At 46.5% G+C, this 19,298-nt stretch overlaps 1 protein-coding gene and 1 non-coding gene across 2 annotated transcripts; both read right to left on the reverse strand.

The window, feature by feature from the left end:
- Positions 1-1,677: 1,677 nt before the first annotated feature.
- Asf1b (anti-silencing function 1B histone chaperone) lies at positions 1,678-16,738 on the reverse strand. The gene is made up of 4 exons (XM_050120724.1): positions 16,295-16,738; positions 6,155-6,270; positions 3,858-4,034; positions 1,678-2,678 (listed from the first exon to the last, which is right to left on the reverse strand). Exons 1-4 carry the CDS (start codon positions 16,401-16,403, stop codon positions 2,472-2,474), a joined length of 609 nt encoding a protein of 202 aa, XP_049976681.1. The 5' UTR covers positions 16,404-16,738; the 3' UTR covers positions 1,678-2,471.
- Positions 7,376-7,483, reverse strand: LOC126487806 (U6 spliceosomal RNA). Its single transcript, XR_007588501.1, has one exon. It is a non-coding gene; the product is annotated as a U6 spliceosomal RNA (small nuclear RNA).
- Positions 16,739-19,298: the final 2,560 nt, after the last annotated feature.

Here is a 19,298-nt window from a genome sequence, read left to right on the forward strand (position 1 = left end):
ACGCTGGGCAGCCGTGACCCAGCCAGCTCGGGATTCGCCTTGTTTGCTCTCGCCACAACCGGAGCTGCAAGAGGATGCTGGACGCAGAAGTGAGGGCAGGCTGGGAGCGGGGGATCTCAATGTCCACCGTTTACTGTGGCCCAGCCCTAGGGCTCTGAAAAGTAGTAACAACGACACTGGCCAAGTACATGATTTCTCGTTCTTAGCACGTTGGTACTGTCGTACTCCCATTTTATGGACGAGGAATGATCGGACTGGTTCCTTGCTCTTAACTAAACTCCATTTGCCTGGACATTGCCAGCGTAACTTGCCCTCTGGGGGCAGGCAGGGAGCCATCCTCTTTCCTTCTGGATGCTGTCTTTAAATTTTATTTTTATGCAATGCAGGGGTTGAACACAATGCCTATCAGCTGCTAAGCAATGATTTTACTTTGTCCAGGGTGCTCTTTCAAGTCTGCGCTGCCAGAGCATGGTCAGTGTCCCACTGTGCCACTGACACCAGGGACCTGAGCACTCTGCTGGAGGGGTCTCCTGCACACTAGGTTAGTGTTCAGAACCCCCACCCTAATACACTGGATTCTGGTACACTTTCATTTTCCTGCTGCCTGGGGCAACATAAACCATCTCCAGACATGCTAAGTGTGCTCTGGGAAACAAAATTAATCCACATCCATACCAGAGTGGCCAGGGTGGAAGGTGCTGAGGGGACAGAGTTAACTCTCCCTGGGCAGTTCATATCCAACTTCTAAGCCAGCAACTGTATGCACTCTTGATGCTAGGTCAGCTGCAGTCTACCAGTGGGAAAAGTACCTGCCGTAGAGTAGAGCTTCTCTGCATTATAGGAGCTGGCCGAACTGCCAAATGCTCCGTTTCTGATTTGGGGAGTTACACCATAGCTAAGTGAAGTTATCTAAATTGTGGCGCTGTGTGTCCTTGGGTCACAATGTTGCTCTATGCCTGTGGGTCAAGGTCAAAGAAAGATCACTGGGCACCAGTTAAACAGCTTGGGCAAAGAAAAACATTTGAGCCTCAGCTTGTGGTGCAAACTGTATAACAGGATGAGACTAACAGGGGAGTAAGCAAGAGGAGAGGGGCCAGCCACTTTCAGAACAAGAGGTTACCCACAACATGGTGAAAGAGACAGGAGGCCAAAGAAGAAACAACATGTATGTAAAAACAAATTTACAGAGGCTAGAGATGACTTAAGAGCACTGCCTGCTCTTCCAGAGGACTTGGGTTCAATTCCCAGCTCCCACGTGGGGATTCACAACCCTCTATAACTCTAGTTCCAGGGGCTCCAAAGTCGTCCTGGCCTCCGCAGACACCAGGCACTCAAGTGTTAACACAGACAACATACAGGCAAACACAGAAATAAAATGTTTTAAGCTGGGAGTGGTAGGACACACCTTTAATGCCAGTACTTGAGGCAGAGGCAGGTGGATCGCTGAGTTTGAGTCCAAGAAAGACAGCAAGGGCTATGCAGAGAAATCTTGTCTCAAAAAAACAAAAACAAAAACAAACAAAAAAAAAACTTTCCCCAGGTGTGGTGCTGCATACTCTTAATCTCAGCACTCCAGAGGCAAAGGCAGGTGAATCTCTCCGAGTTCGAGTCCAGCCTGGTCTTCAGGCATGTCAAGGAGCAGGGAACATAAATAAATAAATAAAAAGCAGAAACAAATCTAGATGAAGTGCTTTTATTTTTAAACCAAACAAAACTTTTAATATAAAAGCATTTTAATATACACACTGCAATCACAATAGCATCCGTGTAGCAGCAAGGGGCCCAGGGCTTAGGTAGGGGCAGATGGGAGTAGAAGTTTTTCAGGTCAGTCTGCCAAATGCCTCCCAGAATACTGTGTAGCTCATGAGAACATGTCATCAGGACCTCCAACAAACATACCTAATCTACCCAGGGCAATCCTCTCAGAAAGTCAGGCTCAGTCACGAGATGAGAAGGTAGCTGTGACCAAAGTACAGTACCCACCATTCCTCCTGGCCTGGGGAGCTCACCTTTGGGAGTTCTCTAGTAGTGGTTAGACTAAATGACTAAGACACCCTGGAAGGACAGTGGTGATATTGAGTCTGCCTTCTAACCAGTATTCCTTGCCTGAGACCCCAAGAACTGGAGTGGGCAGCAGTAACAGCCTCTGGCCAAAGGCTAGCCAGGCATCGCCCAACAAGCCTCAAGACAGGTGATAGAGAGCTTCTCACAGGAACTGACAGTGTAGAAGGAAAAACAACACAAAGAACGAGCATATAAGTACCTGCTTCTTAGAGGCTGGTGGGTCAGAGTGAGATGATTCTTCTGGACCTGAGGTGAGAGATTGTGGTCCACATTTTCCTGGGGATGACGAGTCTGGAGTCAGTCGGTGACCCCCAAATCCTTGAGATGACCAAGCATGAGGGCCTTAGATCCCCTCCAGGTGTGCAAGGAGACTGGCCATGGTCCTACTGGGACCAGCCTGGCTCCCATCAGATGCAGTCCATGGAGTTCTCCGGGAGGAGGCCTGGGATGCAGGTAGGGAGGCCCAGACTTTTGAGAGGAGTGCAACTGAAAGGAAGGCCGAAATCCAGACTGGGGTCCTGGTTCTCTATGACCTCCAGCCTGTCTGGGTTGTTGTCCCAGTTGATATGGAATCGGGTCACCCGGGGATTAGAAGCCAAGATGTTTCGCTGAAGCTGGAGCAAGAAGAAGAATGTCAGTCCTTATTACCTAAGTGTTATCCCTAAAAGGCCAGGAATCCCTCAGACCCCCACTTTGAGCCCCAAGAATGCTTGTACACTGTGGAGTAGGAACAGGGTCTTCCTTGTCCTGGTTTTGCTTGGCTTTGTTCATTTGTTTCTGGGTTGTTTTGAGAGAGTCTCAACTATGTAGACTGGGCTAGTCTGGAACTCACTGAGCGATCTGCCTGCCTCCAAGTGCTGGGGTTAAAGGTATGCATTACCATGCCTAGCATGATTTTTTTTTTAAAGTTTTTTTGTGTATGGGTGTTTGGCTACATGTATGTCCGTGTACCATGTGTGTGCCTGATGCCTTTGGAGGCCAGAAGAGGGCACAGATGCCTTAGAACTGGAGTAAGAACCACCACGTGGGTGGCTAGATGATATGCCACCATGTGGGATTGAATCTGGGCTCTGAAGAACAGCAAGGTTCTTAACTGCTGAGCCCTCTCTCTGGCTCACTTATTTTCTTTTTATAAATATCTTTACTGTATGAATGTGTATTGGTTCCATTTATGCCTAATCCCCATGTAGGTCAGAAGAGGGCATAGATACCTTGGAACTAGAATTAAAGATGGCTGTGAGCTACTATGTGAATGCTAGGAATCAGAACCAATCAAATCAAATCTTTTTTTTTTTTTTTTAAATATTTATTAAGTATACAGCATTCTGTCTGCAAGTATGCCTGCAGGTCAGAAGAGGGCACAAGACTCCATTACAGATGGTTGTGAGCCACCATGTGGTTGCTGGGAATTGAACTCAGGACCTTTGGAAGAGCAGGCAGTGCTCTTAACCTCTGAGCCATCTCTCCAGCCCCCTCAAATCAAATCTTAAGAGTAGCTAGTGCTCTTAACCACTGAGTTCTCTCTCTAGTGGCCTCCAGCACTCCCTCCCATGCCCCCCTGGAAACAGGGTCTTACTATGTAGCCTATGTTGGTCTGGAACCCATGCAGATGAGGCTGGCCTCTAATTTATGAGGGCCAGGGTGGTGGGATCACAGTGCCCTCCACTTCCCTAGCTCTAGCTTTGATTCTGTTAGGCATGCCTCAAGAAAAGACTTGCTCTATCCTAGCTCTGGCTCAGACAGCTGTAAAGAACTGGCCTGTCTGAAGCAGGAAGTACAGAGACAGGCCTTACCTGAGAAAAGTCTGGCTTTGGGGGTGGGTTCTCCTGAAGCTCTGGGTCTGGGTATTCATTGTTGACATAGTAGCCCACACGAATGAACTCTTGTCCATGGTAGGTACAGGTGATAAGAACCACAGTCACACCCACAGCGTCCATCTCGGGAATGAGGGATGGGTTTGGGGCATCAGCCTGGGGAGACAAATCCTAGGCTTTAGCACTGCCAATCAGGACACAAAGACTAACCAAAGAGCTGGGACTAGACAAACTGATCATACAAGTGACTATAAAGAAGAGATCATGAATTTAATTTGGCAGCATCATTGTTCAGTATGCATAGTCCTTAGTCCCAGTAATAATAACAACAATAATTAATTCAAAACTGCTGAATTTGACTAAGAGACAGGGTGTTCAGGTGGAAAGTGATGTACAGGGGACTGACTGGTCGTTTGGATACGGAGCAACCCCAGCATGCTTGGGTAAGAGCGGTGTTTAGAAAAGGAGGTCTGGCCGCAGGAAGCCAGGCAGGAGTCATCCTGGAGAGGATGACTAAACCCAGTGACAGAGAACAGAATCACAGATCAGTGTGAGGGAGCAGTTATGTTGTACAGAACCAATGCAAATGAAAACACTACACCTAAGCAATCCTAAGCACCTGCCAATGAGCATAGTAACACCGGACTGGACACAGTACCATTTAGAAGCCACAGCCCATCTTCATATTCACTGATTCTGAGTTTACAAATCTGCCAGCCTGATACAACCAGAAACTGCAAATCTAACAACTGACACATAAAGAGAAAGGAAAACCTGGTGCTCAGGTTCCAACATGTGACCAAACTAGGGGCTACATGGCTTTCTTCCACTTTTTTTTTTTTTTTTTTTTTTTTTTGGTTTTTCGAGACAGGGTTTCTCTGTGGCTTTGGAGCCTGTCCTGGAACTAGCTCTGTAGACCAGGCTAGTCTCGAACTCACAGAGATCCACCTGCCTCTAATATAGAGTACAAGGACTCTATTTGACTGTTTACCTACTGCCAAAATTCAGGAGTTTCATATGGTGAGCTTGGTTTCTGCCTGTCAGAATGTGAACAGCTCTGCTACACAGTCCAACTACCACAGGATTTTCTCTCTCTTGGCCTAGAAACATAGAGCTTAGCAATCATAAATGGAACCCTCTGGAACCTTTCTTTGCTTCATTACCAAAATCCCAGGGCAGAGTACAGACACTAAGTTTACATTCATCACACCTTTACTACACCCCCTTGTATTCTATCTGTTTGGGCAAAGCCTCACTGTGTAGCCTTGGCCGTCCCCGTGCCTGCCTCTACCTCCGGAGTGCTCAGATGAAAGGTGTATCACACCTCGCCTAATTATTTTTTTTAACAGCATTTGGCTGTGTAGCCTAAGCTAGCCTTGAACCTGAAGCAGTCTACCTTAGCCTTTCATGTACTGAGATTAAAAACAAATACCACTAAACTCAGCTATACCTTTAGTAAAAATTGAGTATTTACTTGATTCTTCATTATATATGCAAATGTTTAACTCACTGATGCCAAATGAATTATTGAGATATCTTAAAATGTAATCAATGAGTAAAGATTTACATCATACAGTAAAAAATCAAAATAAATAAGATCCCCAAATGCAGTGAAGTACTGCTTGTGTAAAAGCAGCTTATGGAGCATCTGTGTTGGGTGATTTAGACATGGGCTAGTGCAACTGGCTGAGCTCATGTGTCAACATTTACTAGCAAGGTATTTGAGACAGGGTCTTGTTGCAGAGCCCAGGTTGGTTCCAAACTGTGTGCTGGGCTTATAGGCATGTGCTTAGCTCTGGCTCATAAGCAGGTAACAACAAAACCCCGTAATCCTTGAGGGGAATAGTTCAATATTCATGACTGTGTTCATGGGTTTGGTACACAACACAACTCCTGTGAACAGATGACAAATTAGTGGCCCAGAAGTCACTAAGAGCTGTGACTCAGAGGTGGGGTGAATCCTGAGTAGTGGTCTTTGAAGCATTGCTTTGGTCAGACAGCTCCTGGCAGTCAACCAGGATATATGGCTCAGGCAGGCCTTGAAGTTGTAGTCCTTCTGCCTCAGCATCCTGAGTAGTTGGAACCATTTCCAGTTCTTTTTATGATTTGAACTTAAACCTGACTGCTAAAGCCAGTGTGCTTTCAGGTAAAGGAGGAAGGTTCTAGGCTTGGGTGTGGCTCAGTAGGGGAGTGCATGTCTAGTATGTCAGGGCCTGGGCTCCATCTCCAACCTCTAACATTTCTAGAAATCAAGGTCTAAGATGCAACTTCCTTACCTGAAAGATGAACATATGTCTTCCAGCAGGGACAGGACCCACCAGCACTGAGTCTAGGATCTGATCAAATTCCTCACTCTCAGCTGAGCCCACATAAATGATCTTCCACTCCAGGTCTGCAAGCACATGGGGGGGTTGGGAAGTTGAGGACTGAAAATAGCTGGAGAGCAAGGCAAGGGTCTTCTTGTTAGTTTCAGCCACATCTCAATGTATGAGAATGTCCAGGGAACTGGTGTGTTTGCTGGGCGTAGGCTCAGGCACCACAGTCCCGAATTAGAGCAAGTGTGAAGCTCTGCTTTAATGGAGACATTTTCCCTGTGGGGCCTAACTGGGCCAGGTGACCTTGACTCTGGCCCTCCAGGGAAACAGGCCTCTCAGTAGTGGAGAGGAACCACAATAACATAGGCTGACTCAGGAGTCCTGTGACTAAGGCTTGTGGAAGGAGTAGGGAGTTGAGCTACTCAAGGACCCTGGTCTCTGGATAGGAAGCATCTTCTTTCACAGAAGGATTGGTGCCACCAAGTAGAGCAGATCCCTCGACAACTAGGGCAGAGTGGCAGATTCCAATCCAGCAGGAGAGCCAGGTGGCAGAAGGGAAAGGCAAAGCTGCTGGGAGAACCAACTTGTCCCAGAGTTGTCCACATCTGGCACCAACTCATGCCTACTTGTGCACATTTGTGGGACAGAGGCTTTGCCAGCAAATGGCGTGTGACAGGGCATCCCTCCAACACTGTTCCGTACTCCATTAAGGGGGCTCAGTCCTGGAGTAAACCCAAAAAAGATGAAAGAAAAAGTACCTGGAGACCCTTCCCATTAATCTCAGGCAAACCCCAGTGTCCACAGCCTCTCGCAGGAGAGCCAAGGTCATGCTAGTACAGAGAAGCTTGGCCTCAGACCCAGAACTTATTTTAGGCTCTTTGAAATTACACAACCCCTAGCTCCAGCAGCTGGGAAAAGTTGCACAAGCTGAGATTCACAGGGAGCATGCTCTTAGAAGCTGCTTGGCCCTGGGTCCAGTGTGGCACAGGCACCCAGCACTGGAAGCACACTGACACCAGATCATACTGTGGAAGTTGTCACCTGAGCCACAAAGCCTTCCTAGATACATAAACTCCCTTGTCCCTTTACATTGTCACCTAGGTCCTTCTAGGTGACACCATGCCTGGGGTTCACCAGTGCTCAAACTCCGGCCTCATCATTTCTGGGAAATTTTATTTCGCTATAACTTTTTTTTTGAATGTTCATGAATTTTTGTGTCATCCCCGTGCAAGGACCAAGCTAATCTTCTCTGTATTGTTCCAATTTTAGTATATGTGCTGAAGTGAGCATGCCCTTTCATTTTTTTAAGCTTTATTTTCCTGTGTGCTTTTCCAAAGGTTGTTTTCTTTTTATATGTATGGGTGTTTTGCTTGCATGTCTACTACCCTTTGGTGCCTCATGCCCATAAAAGCCACAAGATTGTGTCAAGTCTGTTGGAACCGGAAGTACAGATGGTTAACCGCCATGTGGGTACTGGGAACTGAACTGGGTTCTCTGAAAGAGCAATCAGTTTTCTGACTGCAGAACATCTTCCTAGTTGTTCCTAGTTATTCCCTTCTTTGCAGTACTGGGGATGAAACTCAGGGCCTGCACTTGCCAAAAACATGCTGTGTGGCTAAGCCAGGCTCCCAGCCCCATGGATTTAGTAAAAAAAGTGACATACAAGAATCAATGTTTCTGGAAGGACAGAAAAGTGTGCTACCCTTGCTCTTACTTGCTAAGTAAGTAAACTCTACTTTCTTTAGGCTCCTTTCTCCAAACCCATGGAGTCATATATTCTTACAGTTAGTTAATGCGCTGGAAGGAGGGCTGGCAAAAGGGGTTTGACACAGGACAGTCCTTTGTGCCCCCAACGCACCTGACCTTGCTTAGTCTAGGTCAACACTTTTTGGCGAAACCTACTGAAAGAAAAGATGTAGTATATACAGAAAGCAAGTAGACAGTGAAGCCATGGGCCAGACACAGACTCAAGAATTCACAAAAAGCCCACTTAAAATACTGAACAAAAAGTCAAGAGTTGATCAAACCATCTACAAAAACAGATGCCTGAAACAAGGGCCTATAAATTGCAATCATTATAAATTTGACAAAGTTTTATTTTATATTTTCTTTCAAGAGGTAGCATCACACCGGTACAAGCCTCTAATCTCAGCATGTGAGACAGAGCTTTAAAAAAGGAGGGGGGGCAACTGGAGAGATGGTTCAGTGGTTAAGAGCACTGACTGCTCTTCCAGAGGACTTGGGTTTAATTTAATTCTCAGCACCCACATGGCCGCTCACAACTGTTTCTAATGCCAAGATTGGACACCCTCACATAGACATACATGGAAACAAAATACGAATGCAAATTAAATAAAAGTAAATAAATTATTTATTTATTTATTTTGGTTTTTCGAGACAGGGTTTCTCTGTGGTTTTGGAGCCTGTCCTGGAACTAGCTCTTGTAGACCAGGCTGGTCTCAACTCACAGAGATTGGCCTGCCTCTGCCTCCCAAGTGCTGGGATTAAAGGCGTGCACCACCACCGCCCGGCATTTTTTTTTTTTTTTAAAAAAAGACGGGGGGCTGGAGAGATGGCTCAGTGGTTAAGAGCACTGGCTGCTCTTCCAGAGGTCCTGAGTTCAATTCCCAGCAACCACATGGTGGCTCATAACCATCTGTAATGAGATCTGGCGCCTTCCTCTGGCATGTGGGCATACATGGAGGCAGACTGCTGTGTACATAATAAATAAATCTTTAAAAAAAAAAAAAAAAGACGGGGTTGGAGCCTAAGAGATTGTTCTGAAGGTTAAGGCACTTGCCACAAAACCTAAAGATTCAGCTCAATCCCCAGAAAAGACATGGGGAAAGGAGAGAACTAACCCCAGCAAGCTGACCTCTAACCTCTACATGCCTTAGCACACACATAAACACAACAAATGTAGAAATAAAGGAACAAATGACAGGGTCTTCCTATGTAGTGCGGACTGGTCCAGAGCTCACAATATTCCCGCAAGCCGTCCAAGTATTGGGATAACAAATGTGAGCCCATGTGTATCTCTCATTGAATCTGAATCTTGCTGTGTCAGCTGGGCTGGTGGCCGGTCAGTGAGCCCTTGGTCTATACTCACTCTCCCTCCCCAATTTTTACCTGAGTGCAGAATAGTCAAACTCAGGTACACACACAACAGAGAAACTAAGATATCATTTCAAAATATACTCAGCTTTTAGCACCTGTAGACTCTATTACCATAAGCTCAAAACAATGGCCAGACAGGAAATACTAGAAAACAATCCAGGGCTGGAGGCATGGCCAGAGGTGGAGTGCTCATCCCAGCATTTATGATGCTTGGGTTCCATCCCCAAACACAAAACAAGTTTGTACTGAACATGAACATGTGTAACTTTTCTTTTTCTGTCATTTATTCTCACACTACATATCCCTAGCAGACCTGCATCTCAAGAGATCCACCTGCCTCTGCCTCTCGAGTGCTGGAATTAAAGGCATTTCATTTATTCTCTTAAAAAAAAAACACAGTATAACTTATTTCTACAGCACTGACACTAAGAATAACGGCTCAGTAATTGCAGTGCTTTCGTGTAAGCACATGAAAAGGGCATGGGGCCCCTATTTAACTCCAACCTTAGTAGGTGGGCATAGGAGACCCCTATAATGAGCAGGCTAGTAAGGTTAGTCACACCATCAAGCTCTGGGATTGAAGGACACTGTCTCGATGAATAAAAGAGAAGAACAACTGAAGATTATTGCTGACATCAACCTAGGAACTCCAGTGTTCACAACCTGTCTACCTCCCTCCCCTAAAAAATGGAAAAAGAAAAAAAGTCCCTTTTAGATGAACAGTAGTCTATGGGGGAAAGGGGCTGGTTGTTGTGACACACACCTGAAGCCCAAGCATTTTGGAGATGCAGGTAGGAGGATCCAGAACTCAAGACTAGACTCTTGTTACATATTAAGTTCAAGATCAACCTAGGCTTAATAGACCCTGTCCAAAAACAAAAAACAAAACAAAAAAACAAGAAAGCATACTAATAAAAGTCTATGGGAGACTCTGTGTATGCGTGGTTCTAAGCAAACACTACACCGTTTTGTAGAAGAATCTTGAGCATCTGTGGGTACTGGGACCTGAAGAGCCTCTGAAGCCAATGGTGAAGACGATTTCTTCAAAAGGAGGTACGAACCACCAGTCACTCATACAGTATAACCTCATACTGACCAAAACACAGGATTGGATTTTTTTTTTCTTTTTGAGACAAGATCCAACTGTATAAAACAAGCTGGCCTTGAATTCACAAAGATCTCCCTCTCAGGTACTGGGATTAAAAGTACCCACTATTTTTTTTTTTTTTAATATGCATGTGATGCATTTACACGCATGTGAATGTGGGTGTGCCCAAGCCATGAGGTCTATGAAGATAAAAGGACAACAGTTAGTGTGGTGCATGTCAGTATAGACAGAGAGCTTTTGGAGATTCTATTGTCTCCACAATATTTACTCACTGAGCCATTTCTGTTGCCCAGTTGTTTTGATGCCCTAAGTTTATAATGACCCTGTTAAGATACACCTTTTACCATTTGGGAAAACAAAACCAAAGCTGAAAACATTACAAAAGACATGTCGAAATGATCATAGATTAGCTGAGCTTGTTTCACACAGCACTGGGGACAGAATCCAGTTTCATACATACTAGACGAACACTTCATGAATGACTTACCCTCAGACCATTCCTTTTTTCCCCCTCCTTTGTTTTACTTTGTTTCTTGAAACAGGGTCTCAATGTGTAGCCTTGGCAATACACCTTCCTCTGATTCCTGAGTGCTGGGATTAAAGGTGTTCACCACTATGCTCTAGCCTTCTTTGCTTTCTTTCTTTCTTGAGACAGTTTCAGGTAGCCCAGGCTGATGTGGAACTTGCTGTGAAGCTAAGGTTGACCTTGAACTCCCAAGCCTCCTTCCCACCTCACCCCTAAGTGCTGGGATTACAGGTAATGTGCCATCCTTCCTGCTTCTTTGAGACCAGGTTTCCCTATGTTAGGGTTATAGCTGTGCACACTATTCTCCTTTTTAAAACTATGTATTTATATTTATTGTCTGGCCTTTTGCTCATCATACAGATCAACTTTGGTGCCCAAAGTCTGGCTTCTTTCAACTGGTGCCTATTGAAATTTTCAGTTGAAAAAGAGAGAAGCTGGGCCAAACCCACTAAATGTAGATCTTTTCTTTTCTTTCTTGGAACTCTTTTCTTTCAGATGTTGAACAGAGGCAACCACAGGGCTTGGAGCTTTTTGGAAATGAAGGTTAGCTAACCAGGGCTGAGGGAATTTGTCAGGTTTCGGGCAGATAGTGACAAAATGTAAGGAAACAACTGTACAATTCATAGAAAGGAGGCCAGGAAGAAGACGAAACCATCTTGCAGGCCAAAGTGTAAGGAATAGAACCAATCAGCATAACTTGGAGGAAAAGCACCCTCCTCTATCTTTTCAAACGGTCCTGGCTGACAAGAAATTCTATGGTCATTTCTAATATGTTCTACTTCTAAACTAGACTGTTGGGCTGGCGGCACATCTTAATGGCAAAGCCACTGTTTAGCATATGTGTAGTCCAGGGTTTGATTTCTAGACAAAAACAAGAGATGCCACACAAAGGACTCTTACCCCCTAAATAAAAAAAAAAATTTAAAAAAGGAAACAAACAACAACAACAAAAAACGTTATAAGTAGGGACTCAGCATTTAAGAACACTTGCTACTCAAGTCCAAATGGATCAAAGACCTTAACATAAAGCCAGCCACACTGAACCTCATAGAAGAGAAAGTGGGAAGTACACTTGAATGCATTGGCACAGGGAACCACTTTCTAAATAGAACTCCAGCAGTACAGACACTGAGAGAAACAATAAATGAGACCTCCTGAAACTGAAAAGGTTCTGTAAAGCAAAGGACATGGTCAATAAGACAAAATGACAGCCTACAGAATGGGAAAAGATCTTCACTAACCCCACATCAGACAGAGGTCTGATCTCCAAAATATACAAAGAACTCAAGAATTTGGACACCAGAGATCACATAATCCAATAAAAAAAAAAATGGAGTACAGACCTAAACAGAGACCTCTCAACAGAGGAATCTAAAATGGCTGAAAGATACTTAAGGAAATGTTCAACATCCTTAGTCATCAGAGAAATGCAAATCAAAACAACTCTGAGATTCCATCTTACACCTGTAAGAATGGCCAAGATCAGAAACACTAATGACAACTTATGCTGGAGAGGTTGTGGGGAAAAGGGAACACTCCTGCATTGCTGGTGGGAATGCAAGCTGGTACAGCCTCTTTGGATGTCAGTGTGGAGGTCTCAGAAAATTAGGAAACAACCTTCCTCAAGACCCAGTAATACCACTTTTGGGTATATAGCCAAAGGATGCTCAATTGTGTCACAAGGACATGTGCTCAACTATGTTCATAGCATACGGGTGGTGGTGGTGCACGCCTTTAATCCCAGCACTCGGGAGGCAAAGGCAGAGGCAGGCGGATCTCTGTGAGTTCGAGGCCAGACCTGGTCTACAGAGCTAGTTCCAGGACAGGCTCCAAAGCCACAGAGAAACCCTGTCTCGAAAAACCAAAAAAAAAAAAAAAAAAAAAAAAATTAAATCAACTATGTTCATAGCAGCTTTGTTTGTCATAGCCAGAACCTGGAAACAACCTAAATGCCCCTCGACTAAAGAATGGATAAGGAAAATGTGGTACATTTACACAATGGAGTACTACACAGCAGGAAAAAAATAACAACATCTTGAATTTTGCAGGAAAATGGATGGAGTTAGAAAACATTATTTTGAGTGAGGTAACCCAGACACAGAAAGACAATTATCACATGTACTCACTCAAAGGTGGTTTTTAAACATAAAGCAAAGAGAGTCAGCCTAAAAACCACAATCCTGGAGAATTCAGACAACAATGTGGACACTAAGAGAGACTTACATAGATCTAATCTACACGGGAAGTAGAAAGTAGAAAGACAAGATCTCCTGAGTAAATTGGGAACATGGAGACCTTGGGGGGAAGGACTGAAGGGAGGAGGGGAGGCAGGGAGGGGAGCAGAGAAAAATGTAGAGCTCAATAAATATCAATAAAAAAAAAAAAAGAACACTTGCTACTCTTACAGAGGACTTAAGTTTGATTCCCAGACCCACATGGTAGCTCACAACTATCTCTATTTCCAGTTCAGGAAATCTTATACCCTCTTCTGGTCTCTGCAGGAACTAAGTGTGCATATAGTATACATACATAGACACAAAATACACATAAACAAAAAAGACCTACAAAGCCAGGTGGTGGTGGCACATGCCTTTAATCCCAGCACTCGAGCTAGTTCCAGGACAGGAACCAAAAGCTACAGAGAAACCCTGTCTCGAAAAATCCAAAAAAAAAAAAAAAAAAAAAAAAGACCTACAAGTAAATGTTTTCTTCCATTTTTAGGACTGACGGAAAGATAAAGGATCTGGGATCTGGCTAGATATCTCAGCAGATAAAATATTTCCTATGAAAGCCTAAGAACCTTAATTTAGGGTGCCAGGGACAACAGCCCTTAGAGCTGGGCAGTGGAGGCACACACCTTTAAAATACCAGCACTCAGGAGGTCTAGGCAGGCAGATCTCTGTGAGTTCGAGGCCAGTCTGGTCTACAAGAGCTAGTTCCAGGATAGGCTCCAAAGTTACAAAGAAACCCTGTCTCAAAAAAACCAAAAAACAAATGAGAGAGAGAGACAGAGAGAGAGAGACCAGAGGGAGGGAGGGAGAAAGGGAGGGAGAGAGAGAGAAACACACAGATACAGACAGACAGACAAAGAAACAGCTCAAGGTTAAAATCCAGTATTGCTTTTAAAGACCCTGACTTGTTTCCCAACAACTGTGTCAGGAGGCTCAAACTAGCATTAGAGAATCAGATGACTCTGCCTTCCAGGAGCTCCCATGTACACACCACCCCCAACACACACACATTCACCCCAAACTAGAAAGAGGTCAGGTGTGGTGGAATTAAAATGCCTTTAATTCCAGCACTGGGGAGGCAGAGACAAGCAGACTGAAGATCTTTGGGTTCAAGGCAGCTTGGTCTTATAACAAGCTCAAGGCCAGCCAGAACTACATAGTGAGACCCTGTTTCAAAATACAAAAGAAAAGAAAACGCCACTACCAAGGAGGAAGAGATGGTGGATCCCTGGCTCACTAGGTAGCCAGCCTAGCAATATTGGAGCTCTAAGTTTTGTAGAGACCCTGTCTCTAAAAGAGGTAGAACAGAGCTGGAGAGACAGCCCATGGGGTGAGAGCACTAGCTGCTCTCTTAGAGGCCAGGTATAATGCCCAACACCTGCATGGTGACTCCCAAAATCTCTAACTCCAGTTCCAGAACACCCAGTTCTTTCTTCTGAACTCTCTGGGTTCCAGGCACTCAAGTGGTGCCATAAATACATGTAGACAAAACACACACACACATACACACAAACTGAAGCAGTTGAGAAAGACCATTTGATGTGTCTCTGGCCCACACCCACAGGCAAATTAAATTCAAAAAATAAATCTAAAAAAATCGATCTGAACTCAGAACCAAACTTCAATGGTGACATTTCTCCTGTCTGGCTTACATAGATAAACCACCCTGCTCCTATTAAAACATGACTAGCAGGCTGACTTTAGCCTTGGTGTTCTAATCTTACAAATAAGAAGCAAAGTAATACTAGGTAGTGACCATGCAACCATTTTTAAATGCAAGGAACACACTCAGGCTGCCTGAAACCTGCTCTCTTGGCATCTGGGAAATGTGACCCCCTAATGTGTCTCCTCATGGCTTTCAAATAAATCTTATTCCACATTGTTACTCTACCTTTTATTTATTTATTTACACCCTGCCTTGTCCGGACAAGGATTTAATCCAGTTTATTCTATGGTTAGTCACAAGTAGAGTCCTTTAACCTTAAGGGGAAACTAGAGAGAGACTGGGCCACTGGCCCACCCCAGGCCCACCCGACAGCAGCTTTAAGCTAACAGGAGTGGCTGGGTTCGTCTGAACACCACCCAGCAGCTGTCCTGAGGCCTGGTGGCCACAACCTAGCCTCTCCGAGCTCTCTCCTCAGCTGAATCTCTTCAACCCTCAGCAGAATCACTGGAGTGCTTCCTCCTGGAAGCAGGATGCGCCTTGCTGTGGAGCTGAGACTCCAAAGGGACCTCATGGCTTATGTGTTCCCACTCAGATGAGAGGTCCTCTGCTCTTTGGGGCCCTTGTCCTCTCATCTGGGAGATGACAGCCATGTCTACCTTCATGTCCCACAGATGAATTAAGTCATTCTGTAAAGATTCACAAAAGCCAGGGACCGCTCCCCAGCCGACTGAAGTTGGACCCCCATCCCTGTTTGGCCAGTCCACCCACTCCCCAGAACAGGTGTGCTCATCAGAAGGGAGGAGGGATTTCTTGAGTCAGCTGGAAGCTGGTAGAAAACTCAGAAGCTGGCAGGGGGCTGCCTGGCTGTGGCACCCCTTACCTGAGTGTTCACTCAATCCCATCACAGGAGCTGGGAGACCAAGTTACCAGCAAAGACTGGAGCCAGAAACTCCCGTCTCTGGGATTTGGGACTAACCTAAGGGGACGCCCCGGTCTCGGCAACAGCAGTTGCTGGGGACTAATCTGGAGTTGTCTGGGGAGGGTATTGCTGGGAGACAAACGGGGTGGAGGAGGTTTGGCCATGGGCAGACAAGGTGACAAGAGGAGGGTCTGTGTGGTCTGGAGGAAAAGGGAAGGCGGGTACTTGAGGTTGGGTTTCCATCGGAGAGGTTAGGGAGGTTTCCTGGGGGAAACCGGCATGAAACTGGAGCCTAGACATAGGGAGGAAGACGAGGCTGCGGTCTCCACAGGTTAAACGGAGGCTGACACCACTACAGAGAAAAAGTGCCAAGGACGAGCAGTGCAGGACAGGGGTGTCACGTCCACCGAGACGTCGGAGTTGGGGCCATGGAGGCGTATCGCCAAAGGGAGACTCAGCTGGCCAAGGGGAGACTGGGAGTGGCGAGAGCGAGGGCAGCAGGGCTTGGGGTCGCCTGTGTAGGCTCAGCCTCACCGTCAGACAGGGCCTCACTGCACTCGAAGCTGATCTCGAACCGGAAGGGGCTGTGGAAAGGGCTCGGGTTCTCCAGCACAGCCACGTTCAGCACCGACACCTTGGCCATCACCTCGCCAGGGGACCGCAGCTGCAGCGGAGCCTTCTTCGGTGTCCTGCGGAGGCAATGGCGACTCGGGCAGAGATCGGCGAGGCAGCGTCCTTGCCGTGACTCCAACTCTTCTCTCTAAAGAGCTTCAGGGGTCCGCGCGCGGCCTTCAAATAGCCGACTCCACCCTCCAGCCAATCGCCGCTAAGGAACTATGCCGGCGCGAGAGCCCCGCCAGCCAATCCTGGGGCGTCTTGCGGCGCGCGCCTCGACCCCCAGACCAATCAGAGAAGCTCCCTCTTCACGGTACACGGAAGGAGGAATGATAAATCTCCTAGCTTCGTAAAGTGTCCATCCGGAACCAATCCCTAGCGTCTCCGACTCGAATTGCTCGCTCCGGGGTGGGCGGAGTTAGATCGCGGAACTTCTCTTGTCCAATCCCAAAGGTTACCGCACCGGCCTGGCCCGCCCCCTCATTCTGCTCTTCCGGTAGACACGCCCCCTAGAGGTCAGCACCGCCAACGGCCGAACGGTGGCGCGCGACTCTCACTTAAGACCGTAGGAAGACCGGTACTAGCTCCCGCGGTGATTGACGGGCGATCAGGGGGCGGGGCTTAAGCAGGCTCCCGAAATGTAATTGGCTAATGTCGTGGCTGGGCCGGAGAACTGTGGAAATCTCAGTCCCACACAGAGAGAGAAGCAGAAAGCGGAAGAGTGGCGTTGGCAGCTCTGGCGGCTTTTCCGGGAGCTGCTACCCTGAGCGATTCCCGACTTTGAGGACGGCGGTCAGGGAGACTGTAGCGAAGGCTGTCAATATTTGTGTCACCCTGAGACAAGATGGCGCGCCGGTGATACAAGATCGAGTCCGGGTCCGAGTCGACCAGGACCAGGGCTTGACTCCCGTCTCTACACAGTGCTATGGCCGGGCGTGGTGGCGCACGCTGGAGGCCGAGGCAGGCGGATCTCTGAGTTTGAAGGACAGCCAGGGCTACACAGGGAAACCCTGTCTCAAGAAAAACAAAACAGTTAACTGCCACTATTTCACTATTTATGACGATAGAATGCAACAAACTCACTCCTTGCCTTCCTGGCTCCCTATATCCTGCCATCGCCTCCTAGGCATACAGCAGGCATACAGCCAGTGGGACCTCAGGCTAGTCACAGACCTTCTGTCGGGGGGAAAAGGGGCCAAAGAAACCCACCCTGCTCTGGGGAAGGCCTCCCCAAAGTGACAGCTCTGTCCTGGTAGGAGAGGACTTGCTTCTTCAGCCGCCCTGGCTCCAGTGCTCCGGAGTGTAGGGCAAGGTTTCCCCAGCCAAAGTGACACTCTTTCCCCTCTGTGGAAAGAAGGTCCTCACCCACACCTCCAGGAGGTTTATTGGGAGGAAAGGATCCGGGAATGGCTGCCTCTGCCAGGGTGGAAGAAGCGCAGCTAACTGAACAAGCATAAGGCTTATATAGGGCTTCTTAGGAGTGGAGTTTTTCCAGGGAGAGGAGGGATTGGTTAGTTTAGTTGGTCAGGGGAAGAGATGGCTGATTTCAGAGCCAAACTGTATTTCTTTCACTGACCTTTTAAAAGTTTCTTGGCTCTAGTTCTGGGGCCAGGGCATATTTCTTTCACTGACTCTGGTCCTAGGGACAGAGTGCTTCTTTGGTACTGATTTCAGAGTCAGGGCGCATTTCTTTGAGTCTAGGTTTGGGTCTAAAGCATTTCTTTCACTGGCTCGGGTCTCAGAACCAATGTGTTTTCAGAGCCAGGGTGTGTTTCTTTCACTGGCTCTGTTTTCAGAGCCAGGGTGGGTTTCTTTGGTTGGCCCTTTTACCCTACATTCTTCCCTCCCAATAAATCTCTTGGATAAGGTTTGGATGAAGACCTTCTTTAGCTGGAGCAGAGACAGAGCCGAGCTGGGCAGGGCTGTAACACTTTCACTAGGTGAAGCCTTCCCCTGGCAGCAAGAGTTGTTACAACCAATTGTTACAGCTTCACTGGGGAAGTCAGAGACTGGCGAGCAGGGCTGTAACACTTTTGCTGGGGAAACCTCCCCCTAGCAGACAGAGTTGTTACACTGGAGAATGGAGCTGAGCAGCGGAGCTGTAACAACTTGGTTGGGGAAGCCTTCTCTTGCCCCAGCAGAGCTGTTAACACTGGGGAAACCCTCCCTAGAGCAGGGCTGCAAGCTGCTATGCTTACTGTGCCCTGTGCCCTTGCTCCCGACTGCCAGAGCACACTTCCACCCGAGCTGTACCACTCGGTATTCCTTGGTTCTGCATTGTCAGGGTCTCTTTCCATCTGAGCTGTGACACACCTTTTACTAATCACATCTTTTAAAGGAAATAAAAAAAAAAAAACAGCTGGAATGGTAGTGTACGCCATTAATCCCAGCACTCAGAAGTCAGAGAAAGGGCTGGAGAGATGGCTCAGTGGTTAAGAGCACTGCCTGCTCTTCCAAAGGTCCTGAGTTCAATTCCCAGCAACCACATGGTGGCTCACAACCATCTGTAAGGAGATCTGGTGCCCTCTTCTGGCCTGCAGGCAGATTACTGAGAATACTACATACATACATACATACATACATAAATAAATAAATAAATCTTAAAAAAAAAAGTCAGAGAAAGGCAGACCTCTGTGAGTTCAGGGCCAGCCTGGTCTACACAGCGCGTTTGGGGAAGTAAATGAATAGATAGATTGATTTTCACATTTGACCAGTGCAAAAAGGTCAAAAATGAAGAAATGGATTTTAGTTGTACATTTAACTCAATAGAACAAAACATATAATTTAAAATATGATCAGTATAAAAGTACTAATGAGCTATCCATTGAAAAGTCCTTGGGGTCCTCTGTATGTTTCACATTTAAACATCTGTAACCTGGCAAGGCAATCTCCACTTTTATTTGAAAGAGGTATCTGGCCTTTT

This window comes from Alexandromys fortis, unplaced genomic scaffold (assembly GCF_014885135.2).
Source record: "Alexandromys fortis isolate MF-2015 unplaced genomic scaffold, M_Fortis_MF-2015_v1.1 scaffold_186, whole genome shotgun sequence".
Taxonomy (NCBI): domain Eukaryota; kingdom Metazoa; phylum Chordata; class Mammalia; order Rodentia; family Cricetidae; genus Alexandromys; species Alexandromys fortis.